The sequence below is a fragment of the Andrena cerasifolii genome, chromosome 8 (genome assembly GCF_050908995.1).
Source record: "Andrena cerasifolii isolate SP2316 chromosome 8, iyAndCera1_principal, whole genome shotgun sequence".
NCBI lineage: Eukaryota > Metazoa > Arthropoda > Insecta > Hymenoptera > Andrenidae > Andrena > Andrena cerasifolii.
Window position 1 is genome coordinate 2,666,337 of NC_135125.1, and position 20,904 is coordinate 2,687,240.

Sequence of the window (20,904 nt, forward strand, 5' to 3'; positions counted from 1 at the left end):
AGAAAATTATACATGTAAAGAGAAAATATCCTCTTTAATTGAATTTGAGCGCGCTTTGGATACTCAGCGCACGCTTCGGAGTATGATTGACAGGTGGCGCATCAGTTACGACTGAGCATAAAAAAATTACAGAGAGATAGGGAAGTAGAGCACATGTGCGATCCATAATTATCCGTAATTAACTTACTATAAATTAAAATTAATAAGAAGTTAGATAAACTGAACAGAGAAGAAGTGAAAATTAACTTTTATTGCCGTTTCTCTGTTTTCCAGGTAAGACCATTGTACAAACTGTAAATATAATGTAAATAGCATAAATAAAATTCAACTCTGTTTGTCAGTGAAACAATTATTGGTTAATTTCATAACCTGTTCAAGAAAGAAAAATTATAATTAACATTATATACATATTTGGAAATAATGTACAGAAAATGCCAGTCAATGAAAATCGTACATGTTCCCATACAGCACACTCCGTTGCATGAAGGCTGCAGGAAGGTTCCATGTGCATTGCCGTGCAATGTTCCACGGGGGCGGACATAGGAGGATTCCTGCAACAGTCACGCAACGTTCCAGAGATATTCTAGCAATGGTCACGCAACGTTCGGGAAATTTTCTAGCAATGGTCACGCAACGTTCCAGAGATATTTTAGCAATGGTCACGCAACGTTCCGGAAATTTTCTAGCAATGGTCACGCAACGTTCCGGAAAATTTCTAGCAATGGTCACGCAACGTTCCAGAGATATTTTAGCAAAGGTCACGCAACGTTCGGGAATTTTCTAGAAATAGTCACGCAACGTTCCGGAAAATTTCTAGCAATGGTCACGCAACGTTCCAGAGATATTTTAGCAATGGTCACGCAACGTTCCGGAAATTTTCTAGCAATGGTCACGCAACGTTCCGGAAAATTTCTAGCAATAGTCACGCAACGTTCCGGAAAATTTCTAGCAATGGTCACGCAACGTTCCAGAGATATTTTAGCAATGGTCACGCAACATTCCAGAGATATTCTAGCAATGGTCATGCAACGTTCCGGAAATTTTCTAGCAACGATCACGCAACTTTTCGGAGATTTTACAGCAATGATGTTTCGGCAAAATTTGTGTGATATTACAGAAAGGATAAAAAATGTAAGGGAATTAATTAAATTACAATAAATACTGGCAATTAAATATGCATATATTTTTTCTATTCAAGACGACAACAAGAACAAAAATAATAACAATAAAAATAATAATAGTATTGGCTCTGGTGGAACTTCCCAAGCCCGTGTGGTGATGTTCTAGGCGTTGTGTGACGTCACTCACGTGCAACGCGACAGGTTGCAAAACCAAAGCACGTAAGAAAGCACAAGCGCAAATAGTGAGAGCCTGATTACTTCTTAATTGCTTTTAAGTAATAAAAACGGTTAGAACGTGTGTGTTTTGTAGCGCAGGAGACCTGAGTGAATTGGAAGAGGGTTTGACATATGGGTAAGTAGAACCCATGTATATTCTATTTGTAGGTTAAGTCGAACTTCTTAAAAATAAATATTTTTGTTTGTTTCATATAGATTTCCGTTGGTTACAGAACATGGGTCTGAACCAGAATTTCGTACGTTCAAAAAATGCCTTATTGTGTTATAATCATTTTGAAGAACACTGTTTCCAAGAAGCATCCCTACTATATTTGGACAATATAAATGTTCTTGTGTTTTTTGTCACGCTATAAAAGGACAGGATAAAAACAGATCGTTTCGCAAGTAATAGATATGAATTCTTCAAATTAAGGAGCTTATTTTTAAATTAAAGTAACTAAAATAAAATATTTGATGCTTATTAACCAACTGCAATTGTTTAATTATTTACAGTACATATGTAAAGAAAGGATACTTTCTTCATATCAAATTAGCCGCGCTTGACTAGCTCAGCATGTCCTCTAATCGATATATATCGATGCTCAACGAGAGAGAGCAAGATATAGAGAGAGAGGACGTAAGAGAACACATGTGCAAGGATTAAAATAATAAAATAAAATAAAATAGTAGACCTAGGAGGAATTGAGGAGAATAGACTTTAAATGTCGTTTCTCTTTCTTTTAGGTAATTAACAAACCATCTTGTATATTTGTAAATCTGTATATACATCATACGTAAATTATAACCTCTTTCTTTTAGAGCAACACATTTTGGTTATTTTCCTGGAAAGTCCTCAACATTATCCTTTGTCTTATACATATATTTATTTGGTTTCTGTGCTACAAGCTTTTAATTTTCACACAGTTTCCTTGTAGACATGTATATATTGTATAACTTTCATTTCACTTTCTGTTCAATTATTTAAAGTAATGGTGATTGTTACTTTTTCCCTGCTTCGCTTCAATGCACACAGTTATTGTCGTTACATGATTGCTGTTTTTAATGAAGCCATTTTTCATGACTAAAATAATTTTATAATGACCTTCTATAGATTCATTTACTGAAGAGGAGCTGCGGAAGCAATATTGCGATAATGGCATTGATGATATTAAATAAATTAATAGAGGATTCTGTGCTAGAGAAATATAGTTGGTACGGAAAATAGCAAAATCAATCATTCGGTACATTTAAACATATAGTACAACTAGCAATGAATAAGTAACTTTATTATTTATCACATTTCAGCACTTAAAATTGTAAAATTGTAAAATGAATGCATGTATTATTGCAGGTTCATTACACGCTGCATGCAGTACATTTTAAGTAAAGAGGGCAGAAGAGCCTGGAACTCCACATACGCGGACTTGGGAAATTCCACCAGTGCCAATATTATTATTTTTATTAAAATATATGAATATTTAATTGTCAATATTTATTGTAATTTAATCAATTTCCCCTACATTTTCTATCCTTTCTGTAATGTCAAACAAATTTTGCCGAAACAACATTGCTGTAAAATCTGCGAACAGTTACGGGACCATTGCTAGAAAATCTCCGGAACGTTGCGTGACCATTGCTAGAAAATCTCCGGAACGTTGCATGAAGGTTACAGGAAGGTTCCATGTGTGTTGCCGTGCAATGTTCCACAGGGGCGGACATAGGAAGATTCCTGCAACATTCCAGCAATGTTGGTGAAACGTTCCGATGCTGCACCGCAACCTTCCTGCAACGGACTGTGTTGTATGGGTTGGTACATCTGTAAAAAGTACGGGAATAACTCGATTATCTTTTCTGTAATAGTTGGCTATCCTTTCTTTATACTTTCAGTCAAATGTTGTGTGTAACTAAAAGTCGCAAATTAGTGCACAACGGGTAAAATTAATTAAAATGAAGCAAACCACTCTTGAAGAACGGGAATTAATTATTTACCATTATAAAAATGGAAAAAGCCTAAATAAAATAGCTGTAATTATTAATCGGATTTTTTTTTTAAATTCGATTTTGAAAAAAAACTGCAAATTTTCATCTTTGAATATCTTTTGTGTCGAAACAGTAATAGTTATTCGGTTGCATGTTGCGTCAAATTATTCTATAAACCCTCCCGAATACAGCGATATAAGTTATTGGTGCATTATGAACATTTAAATATGTTTAAACAACGATCAAAGTGGAAATAACACCCGAAATGCACCCACTTTTGCAGATATCTTTAAATTTATTTCCAAAACTATAGGAAAAATGTCTGCCGCGTCGCGTGGAGGGAGTCAGATTTTCTCCTGGACCCTTGGTTTTGGAAATAAATTTAAAGATATCTGCAAAAAATTGGTGCATTTCGGGTGTCCTTTTCCCTTTGATCGTTGTTTAAACATATTCAGATGCTTATAAATCAATAGTAACTTATATCGTTGTGTTCACGAGGGTTCATAGAATAATTTGACAGACCATGCAACCGAATAACTATTATTGTTTAAACAGAAAAGATGTTCAAATTTGAAAATTTGCATTTTTTTTTTTCAAAATCGAATTTCTCGAAAACTGAGGGTGATGGCGATAAACGGTTTGCTGATTCGTTTTCAGCGCACAAAAATCTATAAGAAGCGGCTATTGAATGTTACAGAACAGAAAAAAGTTTCATTTTGTTGGACAGTGTTATCATTGACGAGTTGCACGAAACAAGCCGTATATCAGCCGGCAAAATACGAGAAAACGAAGAGAATTCGCAAGAGAATATATAAAAAAGATTCTGATTTTTGGAAGGGCGTTATTTTTACAGACGAATCTAAATTCCATATTTTTTCATCGGAAGGAAAAAGACATGTATGGCGAATGTGTAACGAAGAGATGAAGACACAAAATCTTCGGCCAACAGTGAAGTTTGGAGGAGGATGCCAAATGGTCTGGGGTTGCATCTCAGCTTCTGGTGTAGGTAATTTAGTATTTATAGATGAAAAGATGGACAAATGAGGGTATTTAAACATATTAAAAAATAATGTAAAGCAAAGTGCGGAAAAAATGTGTATTTTAAATACTTTCAAAGGGTCTAGCAGGGTAAGTATGGGCAAATGGCCCCCACGCCAATTTCTGGAGTTGTAATTTTTTAAACAATGCTCCTGGCCTGAAACACCATTGTGTAAAGTTTTAGATAGCTACCCCCTCGTTTAAGGGTAATACGGGGGTGAACGTCCTTATAGTTATTATTTTTTTCTCGGTTACTACTTGAAATATTTAAATGAACCAAAAGCGTCAAAATAGCTACATATTAGCTGTAATTCATATATATTTTTTCCGGATTGTAAATGAATTATTACGGGTAGAAAAATATAATTTATATTTTGGAGGTAGTTTTTGCAAAAAAACCCTATGAATGGCAACCCCTTGTCGTGATAATCGCTTATTTGTTTGAACCTATCGAAGGTATAATCCGTACTTAGCCAGGCGTATTTTGCTGTCTTTCTGATTATATAAACGCTGATAATTTATAATCTATTAAAGAAAGATTACAAATAATGCATTTATCACTACTGCTTTCAGACATTTTCCTAAATAATACTGGTGCTAAATAAAGCACTCAAATAATTTTTATCGTAATATTCATGATTTTCTCTATTAGTAAACCCGCAAGCAAATAAAATGTCGATAAAACAGCGACGGTTCCGTGCTGTCAGCGGACCGCGACGTCGATAATGCAGCGGCGGCATCATGCCGTCAACGGACCGCGACGTCGATAATGCCGCGGCGGCATCATGCCGTCAACGGACCGCGACGTCGATAATGCAGCGGCGGCATCATGCCGACAACGGACCGCAAACTGATAAATACTGTTTCTAGACTGCTCTCGAATAATTAAGCTCACAATAAATTGCATTACTTTCTTATCTCCCTGTACTAATCCCCGCGAGTTTCTTTAGCACCCGTATTATTTAAAAAAATGTTTGAAAGCAGTAGTAATAAATGCATTAATTGTAATCTTTCTGCCAAAAAATTCACTGGATCAGTGAAACGGATTGTTTCTGAAGATGAAGCAATCAAGTACCAGGCACACTGTACCAAAACTGTGACAATTGGCTGTATATTTTGCAGTAAATGTAGAATAATTGTTTATAGGAAACAGTAATTGTGTAAAAATGAAAATACTAGCGATGCCAATGACATTGCAATGGATCCAGACTTCCACGTAAGACACAGTAGCAGAACATCGGAAACCTTTGTAGAACTACCGTTGAAAAGAGTTGTATCTACTCATAAATATTGTATTCTGTGCCAGTCAACCAGTCAACTCATCGTGATACCACTCGAAGCACGCCTCCAAGCATTCACACAAAGAAGAATTTACATACCGAATGGCAATCGTTGTTGCCCTATACATATAATTATGAAACGATTCTTTACCGACGAACTTCAGATGCTACGTGTCCATTCTACTTGCAGCTCAGTAGAAATATCAGATGTTTCGTTGTTTTTAAACCAATTGGCTAGTAATGTGGATTCATCATTGTATTTAGCGCCTCCTCCTCAAGATCAAATCGTAGTACCCCTACTCTATGCCAGTATCGTCACAGCTTTAACATAAAATAAAACACGCACGCGGCGTCGGCCGCGCTCCTCATTCTCTTTCTTTGTGCCGAAAGAGTCACACGTGAATACACAAAATGGATAGGAAGAGGTCAAGACAACGTGATTTATCCTGGGACGAAGAGAAGAAGCTGGCGAAACGCCTTAGAAGGTTGGAGAAAGAGCTATTAAGAAATATTAAGAAAAAGAGGAAATCGCATCGGCGCAGGCAAGCGGCATCCGACTCATCACGGAGTTTTTCTTCAAGTAGCAGTAAGAGAAATTTCCCTGACTGTTCATTACCAAACCCTTTTGCGGGGAGAGATTTACATCCGTGATGTACGTAGATATCTACAGGCTCTAACCTATACGGATATACTCACCAGACCTATTCTGCGTGAGCGAGTACGGTCCCTAACCTGTACGGAAGTACTCACCAGACCTATTCTGCGTGAGCGAGTACGGGCCCTAACCTGTACTCGGACTTCCGGAAGACATAAGCTGATAACACTCGCCAGATTTAATTTGGGTGAGCGAGTCAGAACGTCTAAGAAGCATACGTAAGTAGGCTCACCAGACCTATTCTGTGTGAGCGAGTACAGGCGCTAACCTGTATTCTACTATACGTTTATTTTCTGCAACACAGGCCCTAATTCTGTTGACAGATTTATTGCAATGGGATTCAATCTCATGTTAATATAGATAAAAGACAAAATCTGATCTATTTCAATAGCAGGAGGCCGATCTGCGTCGGAAAGTGACAGAGAATCGCGCCCGCGGGACGCGCAAAGCGAGGAGGAGACGCCGAGATCGAACGCGTCACGAGCCGACGTCGTACCGATTGCATCGCCGCATCCGCCACCGCTACCACTGCCGCCGCCAACTTCAGGCGGCCAGATGCAAATATCGACATCAGAGGGCGCCGTCGCAGCGTCATCCATGACACAATCCGCAACGGAGAGCGGAAAAGCGGAGGCCGTGGAACCTGAAAAAGATCTTAACAGCGATGTTTTAAACGTCATTGGACAGCGTCTGGCAGAGGAGCGGATCCTAACGTCCCCTGTCCACTCAAGCTTCGCCATTCGCTAGGCGAAAATTTTAAACATGGGTCTCCCCGCAGAGGAGAGATCGAGCCTGATAAAAAAATATCCACCTCCTAGCAATTGCCTATTTCTAGACTCGCCTAAGCTTAATGCGGAGGTCGAGCGGTCAGTAAACGAAACCGTTCGTACACGGGACAATCGAATTATAGATAAACAAGAAAGATTAGGAGCTTGTATTTCAGGGTTAGGGAAGATAATATCTACGCTTCTGTTACGAGATGTCGCGGACGATTTACCGGTAATTGAATGTTTAAGCGATGTCTGTCGATTTATCGCCGATTCGGTACACGACGAGAGTCTTCTATTGGCCAATATTAATAACACAATGAGAGGGACGTTAACCACAACAGCGGTTCATGAGTCACTCTATGGCAAAAATCTATCGGAAAATCTAAAATCAGCAAAACTTTTAGAACAGTCCGCCGCAGATCTCAAGGTGTCAAAGCCTCCGGTTTTTAAGAGCTCAAAAAACTCGAAAGGCCCGCTACTTCGTACACAAAACAGGACTTATCCGACGGGGTCAGGCGGGCAGAAGCGAACGACGACGTCCTCATACCGGAACCAGGAACCTCGTCATGCGGAGCAGCCACAACGGACTCGTCAGAGCACTTACAGGAGTTCGCAAAGGAAGCACTACTCGAAGAGGCGATAAACGTTCCTGCAAGCTGTACTGCTGGTCGATTAAGATTATTTTATAATAATTGGAAGGCCCTAACCTCAGACCCAAAGATTTTGTTGTGGGTCAGGGGTTATAAGATTCCGTTCAAGTCAGCCCCGCGTCAATCTAGATCTATCTTAAACAGAAAATTATCCGAGACGGAAAAGGCAAATGTAGCTACATTAATCGCGCAACTGATTATTAAAGGCGCGGTTGTTGAATGTAAACCGGAAAAAGACCAATTCCTCTCAAATATTTTTGTAATCCCCAAACGGGATAAGTCGTTTAGGTTGATTTTAAATCTAAAACATCTAAACGAGTTTGTGGAGACTGAACATTTCAAACTGGAAGATTATAAAACGGCTATAAGGTTAATAGAACAGGATTGTTATATGACGACTATCGATTTAAAAGACGCGTATTATTTAATATCTATTGACGAGTCACACAGAAAATTTTTAAGATTTGAATTTGGTGGGAAGTACTACCAATTTACCTGTTTACCTTCTGGGTTAAGCACAGCCCCTATGGTTTTCACAAAATTATTGAAACCGGTAGTGGGTTGCTTAAGACAACTGGGCTTATGTTCGGTTCTGTATTTAGACGATTTTTTACTGTATGGAAACACCTCTTCGGAATGTGCAAACAATTGGAATAAGACTTGCAATTTATTAGAGAACTTAGGGTTCATAATAAACTACGATAAGAGCCAAATGACCCCGACAAAGAGGTGTAAGTTTTTAGGGTTTATATTTGATTCATCCTCTATGACCCTGGCACTGCCCGGAGAAAAGAGGATAGCGGTCAAAAAATTGATACAACGGTTTCGGAAATTGTCTCAATGCAAAATAAGGGATTTTGCACAATTTATCGGCACGATTGTGGCTTGCTGCCCAGCTATTAAATACAGTTGGATTTATACAAAGGAATTTGAGCGACAGAAGTTCTTAGCTCTTACAAATAACAACGGAAATTACGAGGCTAGTATGACGCTAAGAGCGAATGTTGTGGATTTTGCATGGTGGGAGACTCATATTTTGTCTGGGATTAATGCCATCAACAATTTAGTGTTTGTCATGGAGATCTATTCAGACGCATCACTCACGGGTTGGGGAGCTGTCTGTAAAACTCAAAAATGTAATAGATTTTGGAATTCAGTCGAACAACAATATCACATAAATTGTTTGGAATTAAAAGCAGCATATTTCGGGCTTAAATGTTTTGCTAAAAATTTACAGAACTGTAATGTGTTACTTAGAATCGACAATACCACCGCAATATCTTATATTAATAGAATGGGCGGAATCCAATTTGAAAATTTAAGTAAAATTGCAAAGGAAATTTGGCAATGGTGCGAGAAGCGAGACATTTGGATCTTTGCTTCGTATATTAGTTCCCGCGAGAATTTCGAGGCAGACGCCGAGTCGCGTAGATTAGAGCCCGAAACGGAATACGAATTGTCGAAGACTGCTTTTAAAGATATTGTTCGTATTTTAGGGTTACCAGACATAAACTTATTTGCGAGCAGGTCGAATAATAAATGTAATCGTTGCATATAATGGAAGAATGATCCTGGGTCTGAGGCAGTGGATGCCTTTACATTGTCTTGGAAAGAATTGTTTTTTTTACGCCTTCCCCCCGTTTAGTATAATTCTGAAGACCCTTCGGAAAATTAAAAGGGAAAGAGCGGAGGGAATAGTAGTGGTACCGGACTGGCATGCTCAGCCATGGTACCCGCTGTTTCAGTCAATGTTGGTGGTGGAACCAGTCAAGTTTAGGCCAAATGTTAACCTGTTGTCTTCTTGTAACAGGGAACCACACCCACTTTGGAAGCATCTTACCCTGGTGGCAGGCAGATTATCCGGCAAGCGTTAACTGCGCAAGGAATCCCAGGACCATCGTTAGCGATTATGATGTCGTCAATTAGCGAATCTACACTAAAAAATTACAATGTGGGTCTAAAAAGATGGTGGCTATTTTGCACCAAAAATGCAGTGGAACTTTGTAACCCAACCACTCCGGAGGTCCTAGCGTTTCTTACTCGGTTATACGAAGAAGGTTTATCCTACAGCACCATAAATTGTGTTCGATCAGCGTTCTCGCTAATAGCGGTTACTGAGATTGCGCAAGACGGTAGAATTCAACGGTTCTTCAAAGGTATTTCGAACTTAAGACCTTCAAGACCCAGGTAGGATTTTACTTCGAATCCGAAGATTGTCCTCAAATATTTTATAAGACAGCCGGCGAACGGAGAGTTGAATTTGAGTATGGTATCCAGAAAACTAATTACTCTTCTTGCGTTAATTACTTTTCACCGAATGCAGATATTCGCTCTAATTGAAATAGATAACATTAGGATATTCGCGGATAAAGTGGAAATAAGGATTCCTGCGCGTATTAAGACATCGAAGAAAAACACAATTCAACCGCTTTTAACATTGCCATTTTTTCATTATAAGAAGATATATGCAGTGCTACGGCTCCGAAACTAGCCGTCTGGCCAAAGAATCCTTAAAGCGCTCCAATCGGAGGCCAGCGCCGGACTGTGGTCACTGCGAGACTAGCACTCTGCCCGCGCCAATCACTGACCACGGACGGGTCCGAGCGAGCTGGGTACCCTCTCCGTGGTCCGCAACATATTATTATAAGAACGCGGAAACTCGCAGTGGCACCTTTTTCTGGCCCTTCCACTCCTTGCGAGCTTTAAGCGTTTCTTTTCCACATTCGGTATTTTAGTAGTAGTTTCAATATTTCATAATTCCTATATTCTTAATATTTTATAGTTCCTATAGGTTTAATATTTTATAGTTATTGTGTTATAGTTCTAGCGTTTTATAGTTCTAGTGTTTGTATTTTTCCAATTAATATATATTATTATTGTTATTTTTCCACTTACTTTATTCGACCTTGTGTAGTAGGCTCGAGGCGAGCCAGACACAGCGTTGCCAAGCACGCGGTGCGAGGCACGGCGTTGCCGGTGGGTTGCTGGGCGGCGAGCGAGAACTGCGCGGCGAGCAGTCTGCGTCGAGCCATCACGAGGCCACAGCCAGACGAAAGGGCTTTTGTCTTTCAAACTCATTATATCCAATAAATCTATTCTACTTATTTAACCCTCACAAAAGAAAGAGTGTATTGATCACATATAAAAGAGAATGGGCACTCGATTGAGAAATCTGAAAAAAAAGTGAAAGGCCTCGGAGGATAAGGTAAACTACCTGCCAAATTAATTGATCAATTAACAGTTTATTATGGCTTGGCAATACGTCGGAATTCGAACGCCTTAGAAAATATGAAAAATGAAATCTGGGCTACCTTATTCCATAAGTCAGCGCCGTTCAGGAGTTGCCCGACAGGGCAACTGATCAGACAGCCAGGGGCAAACACTTGCTGGCGGCGGGCAAGAGATGCCTCCCCGGGCAATACGGTACAGATGCCAGGATGAAGAAGGACCGTGCCTGCCTACGCATCTACGAGTCTGTACTCCCGCCACAACCATTCCTCCCCACTCCGCTGTAACAATAGCTGACGTCACTGCCCGGGGCTTTGCCCACAGCGTTTGCCCTGGGCAATGTGGCTGCCCTTGCCCTGAAAGCGGTAGCCTGACCGGCACTGCCATAAGTTATCAACCGATGAAAATCCGCAGCACGAGAACCAATTTATGAGGAGCTGAGCCGAGACGAGTTGCTAAACCATTGTTTGGGAGGCTACACCCAAAATAGCAACGAAAGCTTTAATGCTACCGTTTGGAATTTGGCTCCAAAATCTTATTCAAGCGGCAAAAAAATCTTGAATATAACGACTGATATTGCTGTGTGCAATTTTAATGATGGCCTGACAAATATTCTGCGAATTGTGAAAGCTTTGGAGATGGATATTAGTGTCTAATCATACAATTTTTGTCTTGAAGCCGATGCTAAGCGGATCAACTACGCCGAGCTCTCTTTGATAGATGCGGCAAAAGAGGCACGCTCTACCTTAAAATCTTCGAGGAAAGAGAATGAGGAAGAATATTTGAACATAGAAGAGCAGCTTTATGGTCCTGGGATAGCAGATTAATGGCAAAAATTTGTAAACAGTCGAATTTTTCATTTCTTCATGTCTATAACACGTTTTTCTCGAAACACGATTTTTCAACACGGCACGCAGCATAACGCCAACAATTTCATTCTTTTCGTAACTAAAAAAATGTAAGTATATTATTTAATTCCTTTCTGTCGAAAAACTAACCACTGAGATACAACTTCTGTACGATTACACACTTTTAAATTTATTTGCGAATACATTAGTTCCCAAAGCCAACACACTCGCTCTCACCGCAGCACCTCGCGGACGCGTCGCGTGGATCGGCTTCGAGATGGTTCGAGAAGACGCGGAAACGGATGCGTCTTCCATCTTGTTTTCTCACTTTTGTTCGCTCAGTGTGCAAGGAAAGATGAGTCGCGTGTCGATCCACATTTTTTCACATTCTGAACGCTCGTCTCTCATCTTGCTGTTACTCATGTAACGAAATCTCAAATGGTCTCTTTCTCATGCTCAAGCACTCATTTGCTCAAGCATATTTTCATTAATCATCGCCGCGAGTGATACATACGTGGTGTATGTGCATTGTCTCACGTGGTCGTGAATTAATATAATCACGAGGCACACGAGCTAACTGGACATACTCAACGCTGACTGCTCATTGTATTCGTGTTTTTAATAAATCGACTCATCTCAGTTTTAAGTGCTGTGTTAACTGTACTTTCTCACCGTCGATCCTAACCTGAAGGTACGTGTCGACTCGAGAGTAAAACTCGCGCCAGAAGCCCTCGAGAGTATTTCTCGCAAGTGGACACTACGTCCGAGAGTAACTGTCGGAGAGCGACGTTCAACTCTCAGACAGCAGACGCGTTGCAACTTGCTCTCGAGTGGATACATAATAATATTACTATCCGACAGTTGCTTCCGAAACGAACCAGGTTGGTATTCTGCGAGTGCTGTCGCGAGAGTAGGTCTTCTGGGTTATGTTGCCAGATAGGCGTTCCGAGGCATGGCGTTGCCAGAGAAGTGTTGTTAGGCGGTTAGCCGGGAGTACTGCGCGGCCGAGGCAGTCTGCGTCGAGCCGACTGGCGAGACACATTTTATGTACGCCACTTATTGTAACCAACTCAAAATGTATAACTATTTCATTTCATCCACCCAGCAATTTCTCTTTCTACGTTGCTTCCTTCTCTTTTTTTAAAATATTATAAGCAGTAATCAAAGCACTAAGTTTTTGCACATCTATAATCACGGCCTCACTTCGTAGTTTAAGAGAAACTGAGATAAACTGCAGAGAGTAGGCGCAGACCAATTTCTAGTGGACACGGTTTTGAGAGTTCTATCGGATAGTATGCTCTCGGCGAGTTTTCTATCGCCTACCTGAGAGTAAACATTTTCGAAATTGCTCTCAAGTGGACACACAATTTGAGAGTAACTATCGAGAGTAACTTGCGCGAGTTCTCTCAAGTGGACACGTACCTTTACTTTCTCCCAGCGCACTCAACCGCTAGAATCTCAAACAAAATTGTATATAGGATGCATCAAATATGATTATGTGTAGTCATACAGAAATTGTATCTGACAATCAGTCGTTTCTAAAGTACAATGAATTTAATAACAAGTTTGATGGTCTGATATCTAATTTATCTGATTCTGAGACGAAGATAGTTGTATAAAAATCAACCAATCACAGTCATGTACGATAATTTCTGGCACCAGTGCAGTGCCAGTGCGTGCCTGCCGAATTCGCTATAACTGAACAGTACTGAACCCACGTTTCAAATTTTCCTCCTACTAATTTAGTGTTACCCCAGCCCGCATAAATAGCGTTGACATGCTAACAAAATAATACATTGTGTGTCAACACCCTGGGTCTTTCCAGGGTAGGTTCACTCGAATTGGAATCTGACATGGGGGCGGGGCCTAACCAAGATGGCGCCGATATGGGTACAAACTACATGTGTTGTATATGCGATATTGTAGTTATTTGCGAAAATGTTCCTTTCTATGCAAAGTATATACGATTGGGCAGGTTCATATCCTGCCCAGCGGAATCTTATAGAAGGTGAACGTGTACTTCGAGCAGGACACGTAATTAAATGTGGACTAAACGAAAATAGTAGTAGTGAAATCGTGAGTTTTTCAGCTGTTTGCCTACAAACATCACAGCTCAAAAGGAAAACCACATGAAATCAAGGGAAAAGTGTCCAAAAATGGAAAAATTGTTTCGTGCATATGTTCGTGCAAACATACAATAGCCACTAAATATCCCATCATATTCTGTTTTTGAATTTTTGCGGGAAGCTTGGGGATGCTTGCTCTCCATTGCTCTCTCATTTTCTGGACATCGTTAAATGCACATAGCGTGAACTGTTTTCGAGTTCGGAATTCGGAGTTTTAACCAGTTTTGCCATCATCACAGAACGTATCCGATCGAACTCTACGAAATAGATTACATGAAATGGGGTATTCTTTCTGCAAAGCAAAGACAAAGCCATTTCTCACTAAGGAACACAAAAAGAAACGTTTAGAACGGTGTAAGAAGTATGCGCATTGGACTACAGAAGATTGGAGTAAAGTTGTTTTCAGCGATGAATCGCGTGTATGCATCGGAGGAGGAGATGATGCAGGACACTTCGTGTGGAGAACACCAATTGAAAAATTTAGTGAAGATTCTTTGAATTTTAAAATAAAATATCCAAAGTCGTATATGGTCTGGAGCTGTATGACAGCTCAAGGAGTTGGACAAATATGCATTTTGTATAAAAATGTGAACTCTGAAGTATATATTCATATATTAGAACACTTTTTAATACCGAGTTTAGATCAGTGGTTCGAGGATTCGGATGATTTTTATTTTCAACATGACAAAGCAAGTTGTCATCGAAGCAAAATAGTTCAAAACTACCTTCAACAAAAAGGCTTTCGAACCATAAAATGGCCAGCAAATAGCCCAGATTTAAGTCCAATCGAAAATTTGTGGGCACTTTGGAAACAATGTATACGCGACAAAAAACCAAAAAATAAAAATGAACTTTTGGAAGCCATTAAGCTGTCATGGAAACAAATTTTGCTATCACAGTGTGAAAACTTGATTACATCGATGCCAAAACATATACAAGCTGTGATACGTGCACGTGGGAACGTCGCAAAATACTAGGTAATATAAATATTAAATCAATTATTGTTAATTTCTTTGCAAATTCATAATGTTACATACTTTTTTCCAGAACATCGGTCCGTTCCATACTTATTTCCCAGACACATTTTGTTTCTTCCATATTTTGTATTATATAATAAACAAAATTCTTAATTATTTTTGGTGCTTTTACTTTAAAATAGACCAATTTAACATTACCACGCGTTTCATATATATACCGTTGCATATTATACATAAAAAATATTGGCGTTTCTCGTTAATTTCTTATTGCCAATTAACTTATTGCCAAGGGTTGTACATGTAATGAGGATAATATAAATATTGAATAAATGTATTTTTTTTATAATTCACAAGATTATTTCTTTCATATATGTGCAACAAATATCCAAACGTACCTAATCCGAAACCGACTGACTCGAGTTCGAGCGATCGTCACTGTGTGTACAATATCGGTGAAGGTCTCGAGCTCGGCGACCATCCTACTTTACGACAGTATCGGTGAGGGTCTGGATAGACCCAGGCTCAGGACTCGAAGTCCAGTACTCGGAGGGTTAACTCACAAAAAACGTGGATACTTGAATGCTTCCCTGATTTTCCTTGAACTGGCTTCATTCTTAATTTTGGGGATCATTTTAGTATATGATATTTGTATTTGTTAAATATATACAGTAATACATTAAATAATTTCTATTCAACCAAAATGCCACGAGGAAAAGTTTTAAGTTCAAAAGAACAAGCAAAAGTAGAAGCATACTGCGACGCAGGATTGTCTCTTCGAGAGATCGCTAAAAAAATTAGTAGATCCACTACTTGTATATACAATTTTTTACAATTACGCGAAAACTACGGTAAAAATCATTGTACAGGTGGAAATACAAAATTAGCAAGGCGTGATCGTTCACGAATATTTAAAGAAATATCGACCCAAAATAAAACTGCTAGTGAAATAACAAAAATTTTGGAATTGCCAGTGCGCACACCACACGTGTGCAACAAATATTGCAGCGAGATAAAAGATTGAAGTGGGCGAAAGGTTGTCGAAGCCACCACTTACGCAAGAGCATAAAAGTGCAAGATCAGAATTCGCACAAAACCATATGACCTGGCGCGAAGAGTGGAAAGATACAATATTTTCCGATGAAAAAAAAATTTAATTTAAATGGACCTGATGGGTTTAAATATTACTGGCACGACTTATGCACAGATAAATCTGTTGCCATGAGTAGAAATTTCGACGGAGTACCTTTGATGGTGTGGGCTTGCATTCAGTTACTCCTATAAGGCCCGGTGCAGACGAGCGGTTTGCGGCAGTTCGCCGCCGCGAGACGCGCGTGAAATTTTTCTAGCAGTTCACATGAGCGGTTTTGCAACGCCACGATTCGCGTTCCGCGTTTTCATTCCGTATTTTAGCTATGGAGCTGACACGTAACCAACAGAGGGAAAGAATTCATTTTGATTTTGCAAGTTATTTAATATTATATCGATCTACTAGAAAAAAGAAGATACTGGGTACATCGCTTCATTATTGCAAGGCTTCTCAAAGGAGCATTTAGTTCCATGTTTATGGATTTGAGAGAGAATGAGACCAAATTTTTTCATTATTTCCGTATGACCATAACATCTTTTGATGAATAAAATGCAAACATTTCTGAAAGTTTGAAGTCTCAAACCACTGTCATGAGACTTGCTATTCCGCCACTGGAAATGATTGCACCAAAATTTGTTTTCTCTTTTTCAGGCAAATTTTCAAAATCTGGATTTATTGAGGTGCACACTTGCACCCACGCTTCCTCCTTATATTTACTATGGTATTCTTCGGAACCAGAATCCCATATGGCTCGAAATTTTTTTACTTCGCTGATAAATATTTCCATGTCTAGTCCGGACCTTTTTTTGCGTTAAATAAACGCAAAACGCCCGTGTAAACTGCTTCATATAAATCTATGTTCTGCCAAAACGCGGCGGCAAACTGCCGCAAACCCCTCGGTCTTCATCGGGCCTAAGGCATGCGTCATTTTGCAGTCGCGTCAATACGACCATACTGCCGCAAAATATACATATATGTTATATTTCTCTCCATGTACATTTATGTATTGCTGGCACATAACGTTACATTGACGCGGCTGCAAAATGGCGCATGCCGCTAGTGTCGCCAAAAGTTTTCGTTTTTCATTCCGCGAGATGGCAGATATTGCGGGCGAGGTATGTATCGCGCACAAGAATGAATTCAGCAAACTACATAGACAATGGATGCGGCCTGGTAGCCCGTGGCGGGGACCCCCACCCCACCCCACCCCCCAGTGCCTCACCGAATTTTATGGCTTTCGACCCTCCAAAGGGTTGGAGTGCCTACTAAGAAGTGAGAAATCTTCGACTTCCGCATTTCTCATCAGATCTTTGCGAAAACGACGTCAATTGATTCCTTATGTTTCGCCGATGAAACTAACACCAAGAACGACGTAATTCGGACCATAATGAAGGAACTTTCATGAAAAATTGATTTATATCATTTCAAGCTGAATTCGTTAAAAATAGTCTCGTGTGAATTTTTAACACAACAGTGAGTCGGTCAGGCTGTATGAATTAAGAACAGTGCAGGGTGTAGTGAAGAAAAGAAAGACAAATTATTCAGTAAATAGAGCTTTAAAGTCTATCACATGGTAATTGCATTATATTGTTGAAAATGTAATTTTTAGAATTTTGATTAACTGTTTATGACAATATTAGCAATGGACTAAATTCATTCACATAGATCCATCCTTCATGATTAAAAAAAAGACGCAAGTCCATACCTTCAATAATTTAGGTCATTAAAATTAATTTCTGTAGGCGGGTTTCGTAAAAATCACTGAAAGCAGGTATCTTTGAAGATTTGTATTTTTTAAAAATTTTCGAATATGAAAAAATGAGGACTTAACCCTCCCTAATTTCATATGGACTACTATATATTTCAATATCATGAAAATGCGAGACATCGAGGATTTTAGAAAAGTATCACATCTGCTTCTATCTTCCACGCTGAGCGCAATGCACTTCAAACTCCCTTTGATGTGCGGAAGAATACCGACAACGGTCGGCTCAGGCCATGTGCCTTCGGCGGCATTCGCGAGTCGGGTCGCATGCGCCGAGTCACCAAGCATAACACGTTCCCAGTAGCATTTGCGTTCACGCTCACCCTTTCTGACGTAGAAGCATGCGGTCCTGGCTACCGTTTCACCCGTCCACATCAGAATATTCGTGCGCGCTCAGCCTGCTCAGCGCATGCTCATTCAGGTCTGGACCCGGCTTAGAAGACGTGGATAGCACTAAGGTCGTGTTCAGATATATTGGCCGGTGAGTTTAGTGAGGGGTATTCTCCGACCATACCGCTTGCATTGCATGCTCGGTGTTCCTTTTCTCAACGTTCTCACTCTCTTTCAGGCTAGGCCTGCTCGTCGCGCGGTGGGAATTTAGTGCCCGTGAGGTACGTATGCACGCAGAGAAGCATCCCCACCATTTTCTCGTTTCTTTCTTGCTCTCGTTCCATCTCGCTCTCGCCTTCGCAGAACAAGAGCGAGTCAGAAGTGGTGGGGATAGCGCCAAGCTCCTGACGTGTAGGCCAAACCGAGTTCTTAACGTAGAAATACATACATCAGAATAGGTGTGCGTTAGGTCCGAAAAAATTCAGGAGTTTTATTGGTCAGCACATTGATTCTTTCTCAGTACCTTCATCTCGCATTGGTCACCGCATAGCTTCATAGCGCACACAACTAATACGCTAAGAATAAATAACAGCCAAACGGCTAGGTTCAGGCGGAGCCGAGGAGAGTTCCCGTTACTCCACCATACCCTGCGAGGGCCCCGCAACTCCAACTGACAAATCCACGATCTTCAGATGGTGGTGGCTGATTTCTCCTCGATCGCTGTTCCCGAAAACGAATTCACCGGAGATATATCTGATACCGACCTTAGTTCCCTAGAAACAATAGGCGATCATACTGACAATTGAGCACCAGTCGGGTGTCCATTATTGAAAAAGAAGCGTTTATATATTTCGTGGTAGGTAAAAGTTTCTGAAAAGTGCATCAAACAGTTCAATATTGTAGTGAAGGTAAGTTACAAAGTAATATTTTGGTATGATTTATCATTAAATATGTTTATTCTTGATTAGTCAACAATAGTTTACCAGTAGAGTTGTTTTCTTCTTAGTATAATTCTTATTTTCTCATCCGAACCTGTGCGTACGTAATATGGAACATACCGAGTGCGTGCAATATGGGACATGTTCCATATTGCATGCGTGTTTCATAATACGATTATATAGTCTGTTATAAACACATTATTATTTTTCACAAGGGTGGAAGTCGCAGCATTAAAGGTTAAAAGCAAATCCTGGGACAAAGAAAGCATGACAAATGCAGTCGTGGCCAAATGCAGTCATGCAGATATCAAGCTCCATCGAAAAAATATGAAGTACCAAAAATCACTCTACGTAGATACGTTTTAAATAATGATATTTCACCATCTGCATTAGTAACTATACCATTAGGTAGGAGACCTGCATTACCTGAACATTTAGAATTAAAACTTGTTAATTATTGTATTGAAATGGATAGGGGATCGTGTTGTTCCTTTGACCAGTTGTACCTTTAACCACCATGTGTTACGGAGCCATCTGTTAAATGTATGTGAAAATAAAAATTTCAGTACATTTGTTAGCCATCAGATTTGTAATTTAATGGCTTGTTGTAAGGACATCGTAGTTCATGTGACCACAGAAAAATATTATTCAATTTCATAAGGAAATAGTAAGTATTCTTCCATTGATTCACAACCTCATAAAATTTTAACGAGTTAATATTTTTTTAAGTTTTTTTGAAGTCGGTCGGTCTAACCTAAAAATTATAGTTTGCCATGTGCTTAATGAAGTCAATGTGTTGTACCTTTGACTACCAAGTAACCATTGTGCCTTTGACCAGTCAAAGGTACAACAGTCTAGAACGATATAAACTTCACATTTCTTGTTTTTATTTTTGTCGGCAGTTTAAGAATGACTAGTGTGACGTCCCGGCCCCACCACATGGGTCACGCCGGTTAGTCTCCGCCGGCGCCGCTAGAGGTCTACTCTTCTCGCAAGTCCTATCGTCCACTCTCGTTCGTATATATACAAGTTCCAAGTTATTTCCTCTTAGCCCCCGTGTGTCTAGGGCAGGGGCCGTCAGTTATAGCCCTACTGATGAGTCTGGCTGGACGGTCCCAAGACGAAACCCGCAACATCTTCTTTTCCTTCTCGATCTTTAATGCCAATCCACCTGCCCCGCACAGTACTCCAAAAAGCGTGACCGGCCCGAGGGATTACGGTTACGCCGGAGGCGACGGGGCAAGATCATCATCCCTCCTTTACGTTCCGGAATCAATCACCAATCACCATCTCGGTTTCGGACGTAACACTAGAAGTAAAGATGGTATTAAAAGGAAAATAATTGAAAAGAACCAGATTTGAAGCAGCTGTTGTAAAATGGTATACAGGAAAAAGAAATGACAATTGGGGCGAAGCAGCAAAACATTTTGGGATGAAAAGAAGCCAACTTTAATCCACCACTTACATAAACTGAGAGAATCAGATAACACAGAATTTAAGTACTCTCCTAAAAAAAAACAAAAAAGATATTCACAGACGAAGAGGATCTTTTATTAATTCAGTATTTAAAAAACGCTGCTAACGCTCAAACAAGTTAAAGTCTTGGCTTATGAATATGCCGTTCATAATAACAAGAAACAAAATTTGACAAATCATGGACCAATAACAAATGTGCATGGAAACAATGGTTGCGGGATTTCCGTAAAAAATACAATGAACAACTCTCTTTGAGGAAACCTGAGGCAACAAGCTTATCGAGGGCAACTGTTTCTATAGTTTTTAACAATTACAAACAGCTTTTAGAACGATATGAGTTTGATGCAACTAACATTTGGAACTGATGAAACGGGCATCAGAACAGTTCATGTACCTCCAAAAAATTTAGCCGAAAAAGG

At 39.8% G+C, this 20,904-nt stretch overlaps 2 protein-coding genes and 1 long non-coding RNA gene across 5 annotated transcripts in view; 2 read left to right on the forward strand and 1 right to left on the reverse strand.

Annotated features, from left to right (window-relative positions):
• Positions 1-3,135, forward strand: part of LOC143372283 (uncharacterized) — a 139,031-nt gene extending 135,896 nt beyond the window's left edge. Inside the window, exons 2-4 of the long non-coding RNA XR_013086260.1 lie at positions 1,242-1,460; positions 1,554-1,742; positions 2,406-3,135. This is a non-coding gene — a long non-coding RNA (uncharacterized LOC143372283). The remainder of the gene's footprint in view (positions 1-1,241; positions 1,461-1,553; positions 1,743-2,405) is intronic.
• Positions 1-20,904, reverse strand: part of LOC143372261 (neuronal calcium sensor 2) — a 449,084-nt gene that overhangs the window by 367,827 nt on the left and 60,353 nt on the right. The window lies entirely within an intron of this gene.
• Positions 6,916-8,172, forward strand: LOC143372404 (uncharacterized). The gene has a single exon (XM_076818551.1). It carries the CDS (start codon positions 7,053-7,055, stop codon positions 7,701-7,703), a length of 651 nt encoding a protein of 216 aa, XP_076674666.1. The 5' UTR covers positions 6,916-7,052; the 3' UTR covers positions 7,704-8,172.

Bases quoted from the DNA above. Each gene is read 5' to 3' on its own strand.
- LOC143372404 (XM_076818551.1), top strand. From the start codon at position 7,053: ATGGGTCTCCCCGCAGAGGAGAGATCGAGCCTGATAAAAAAATATCCA.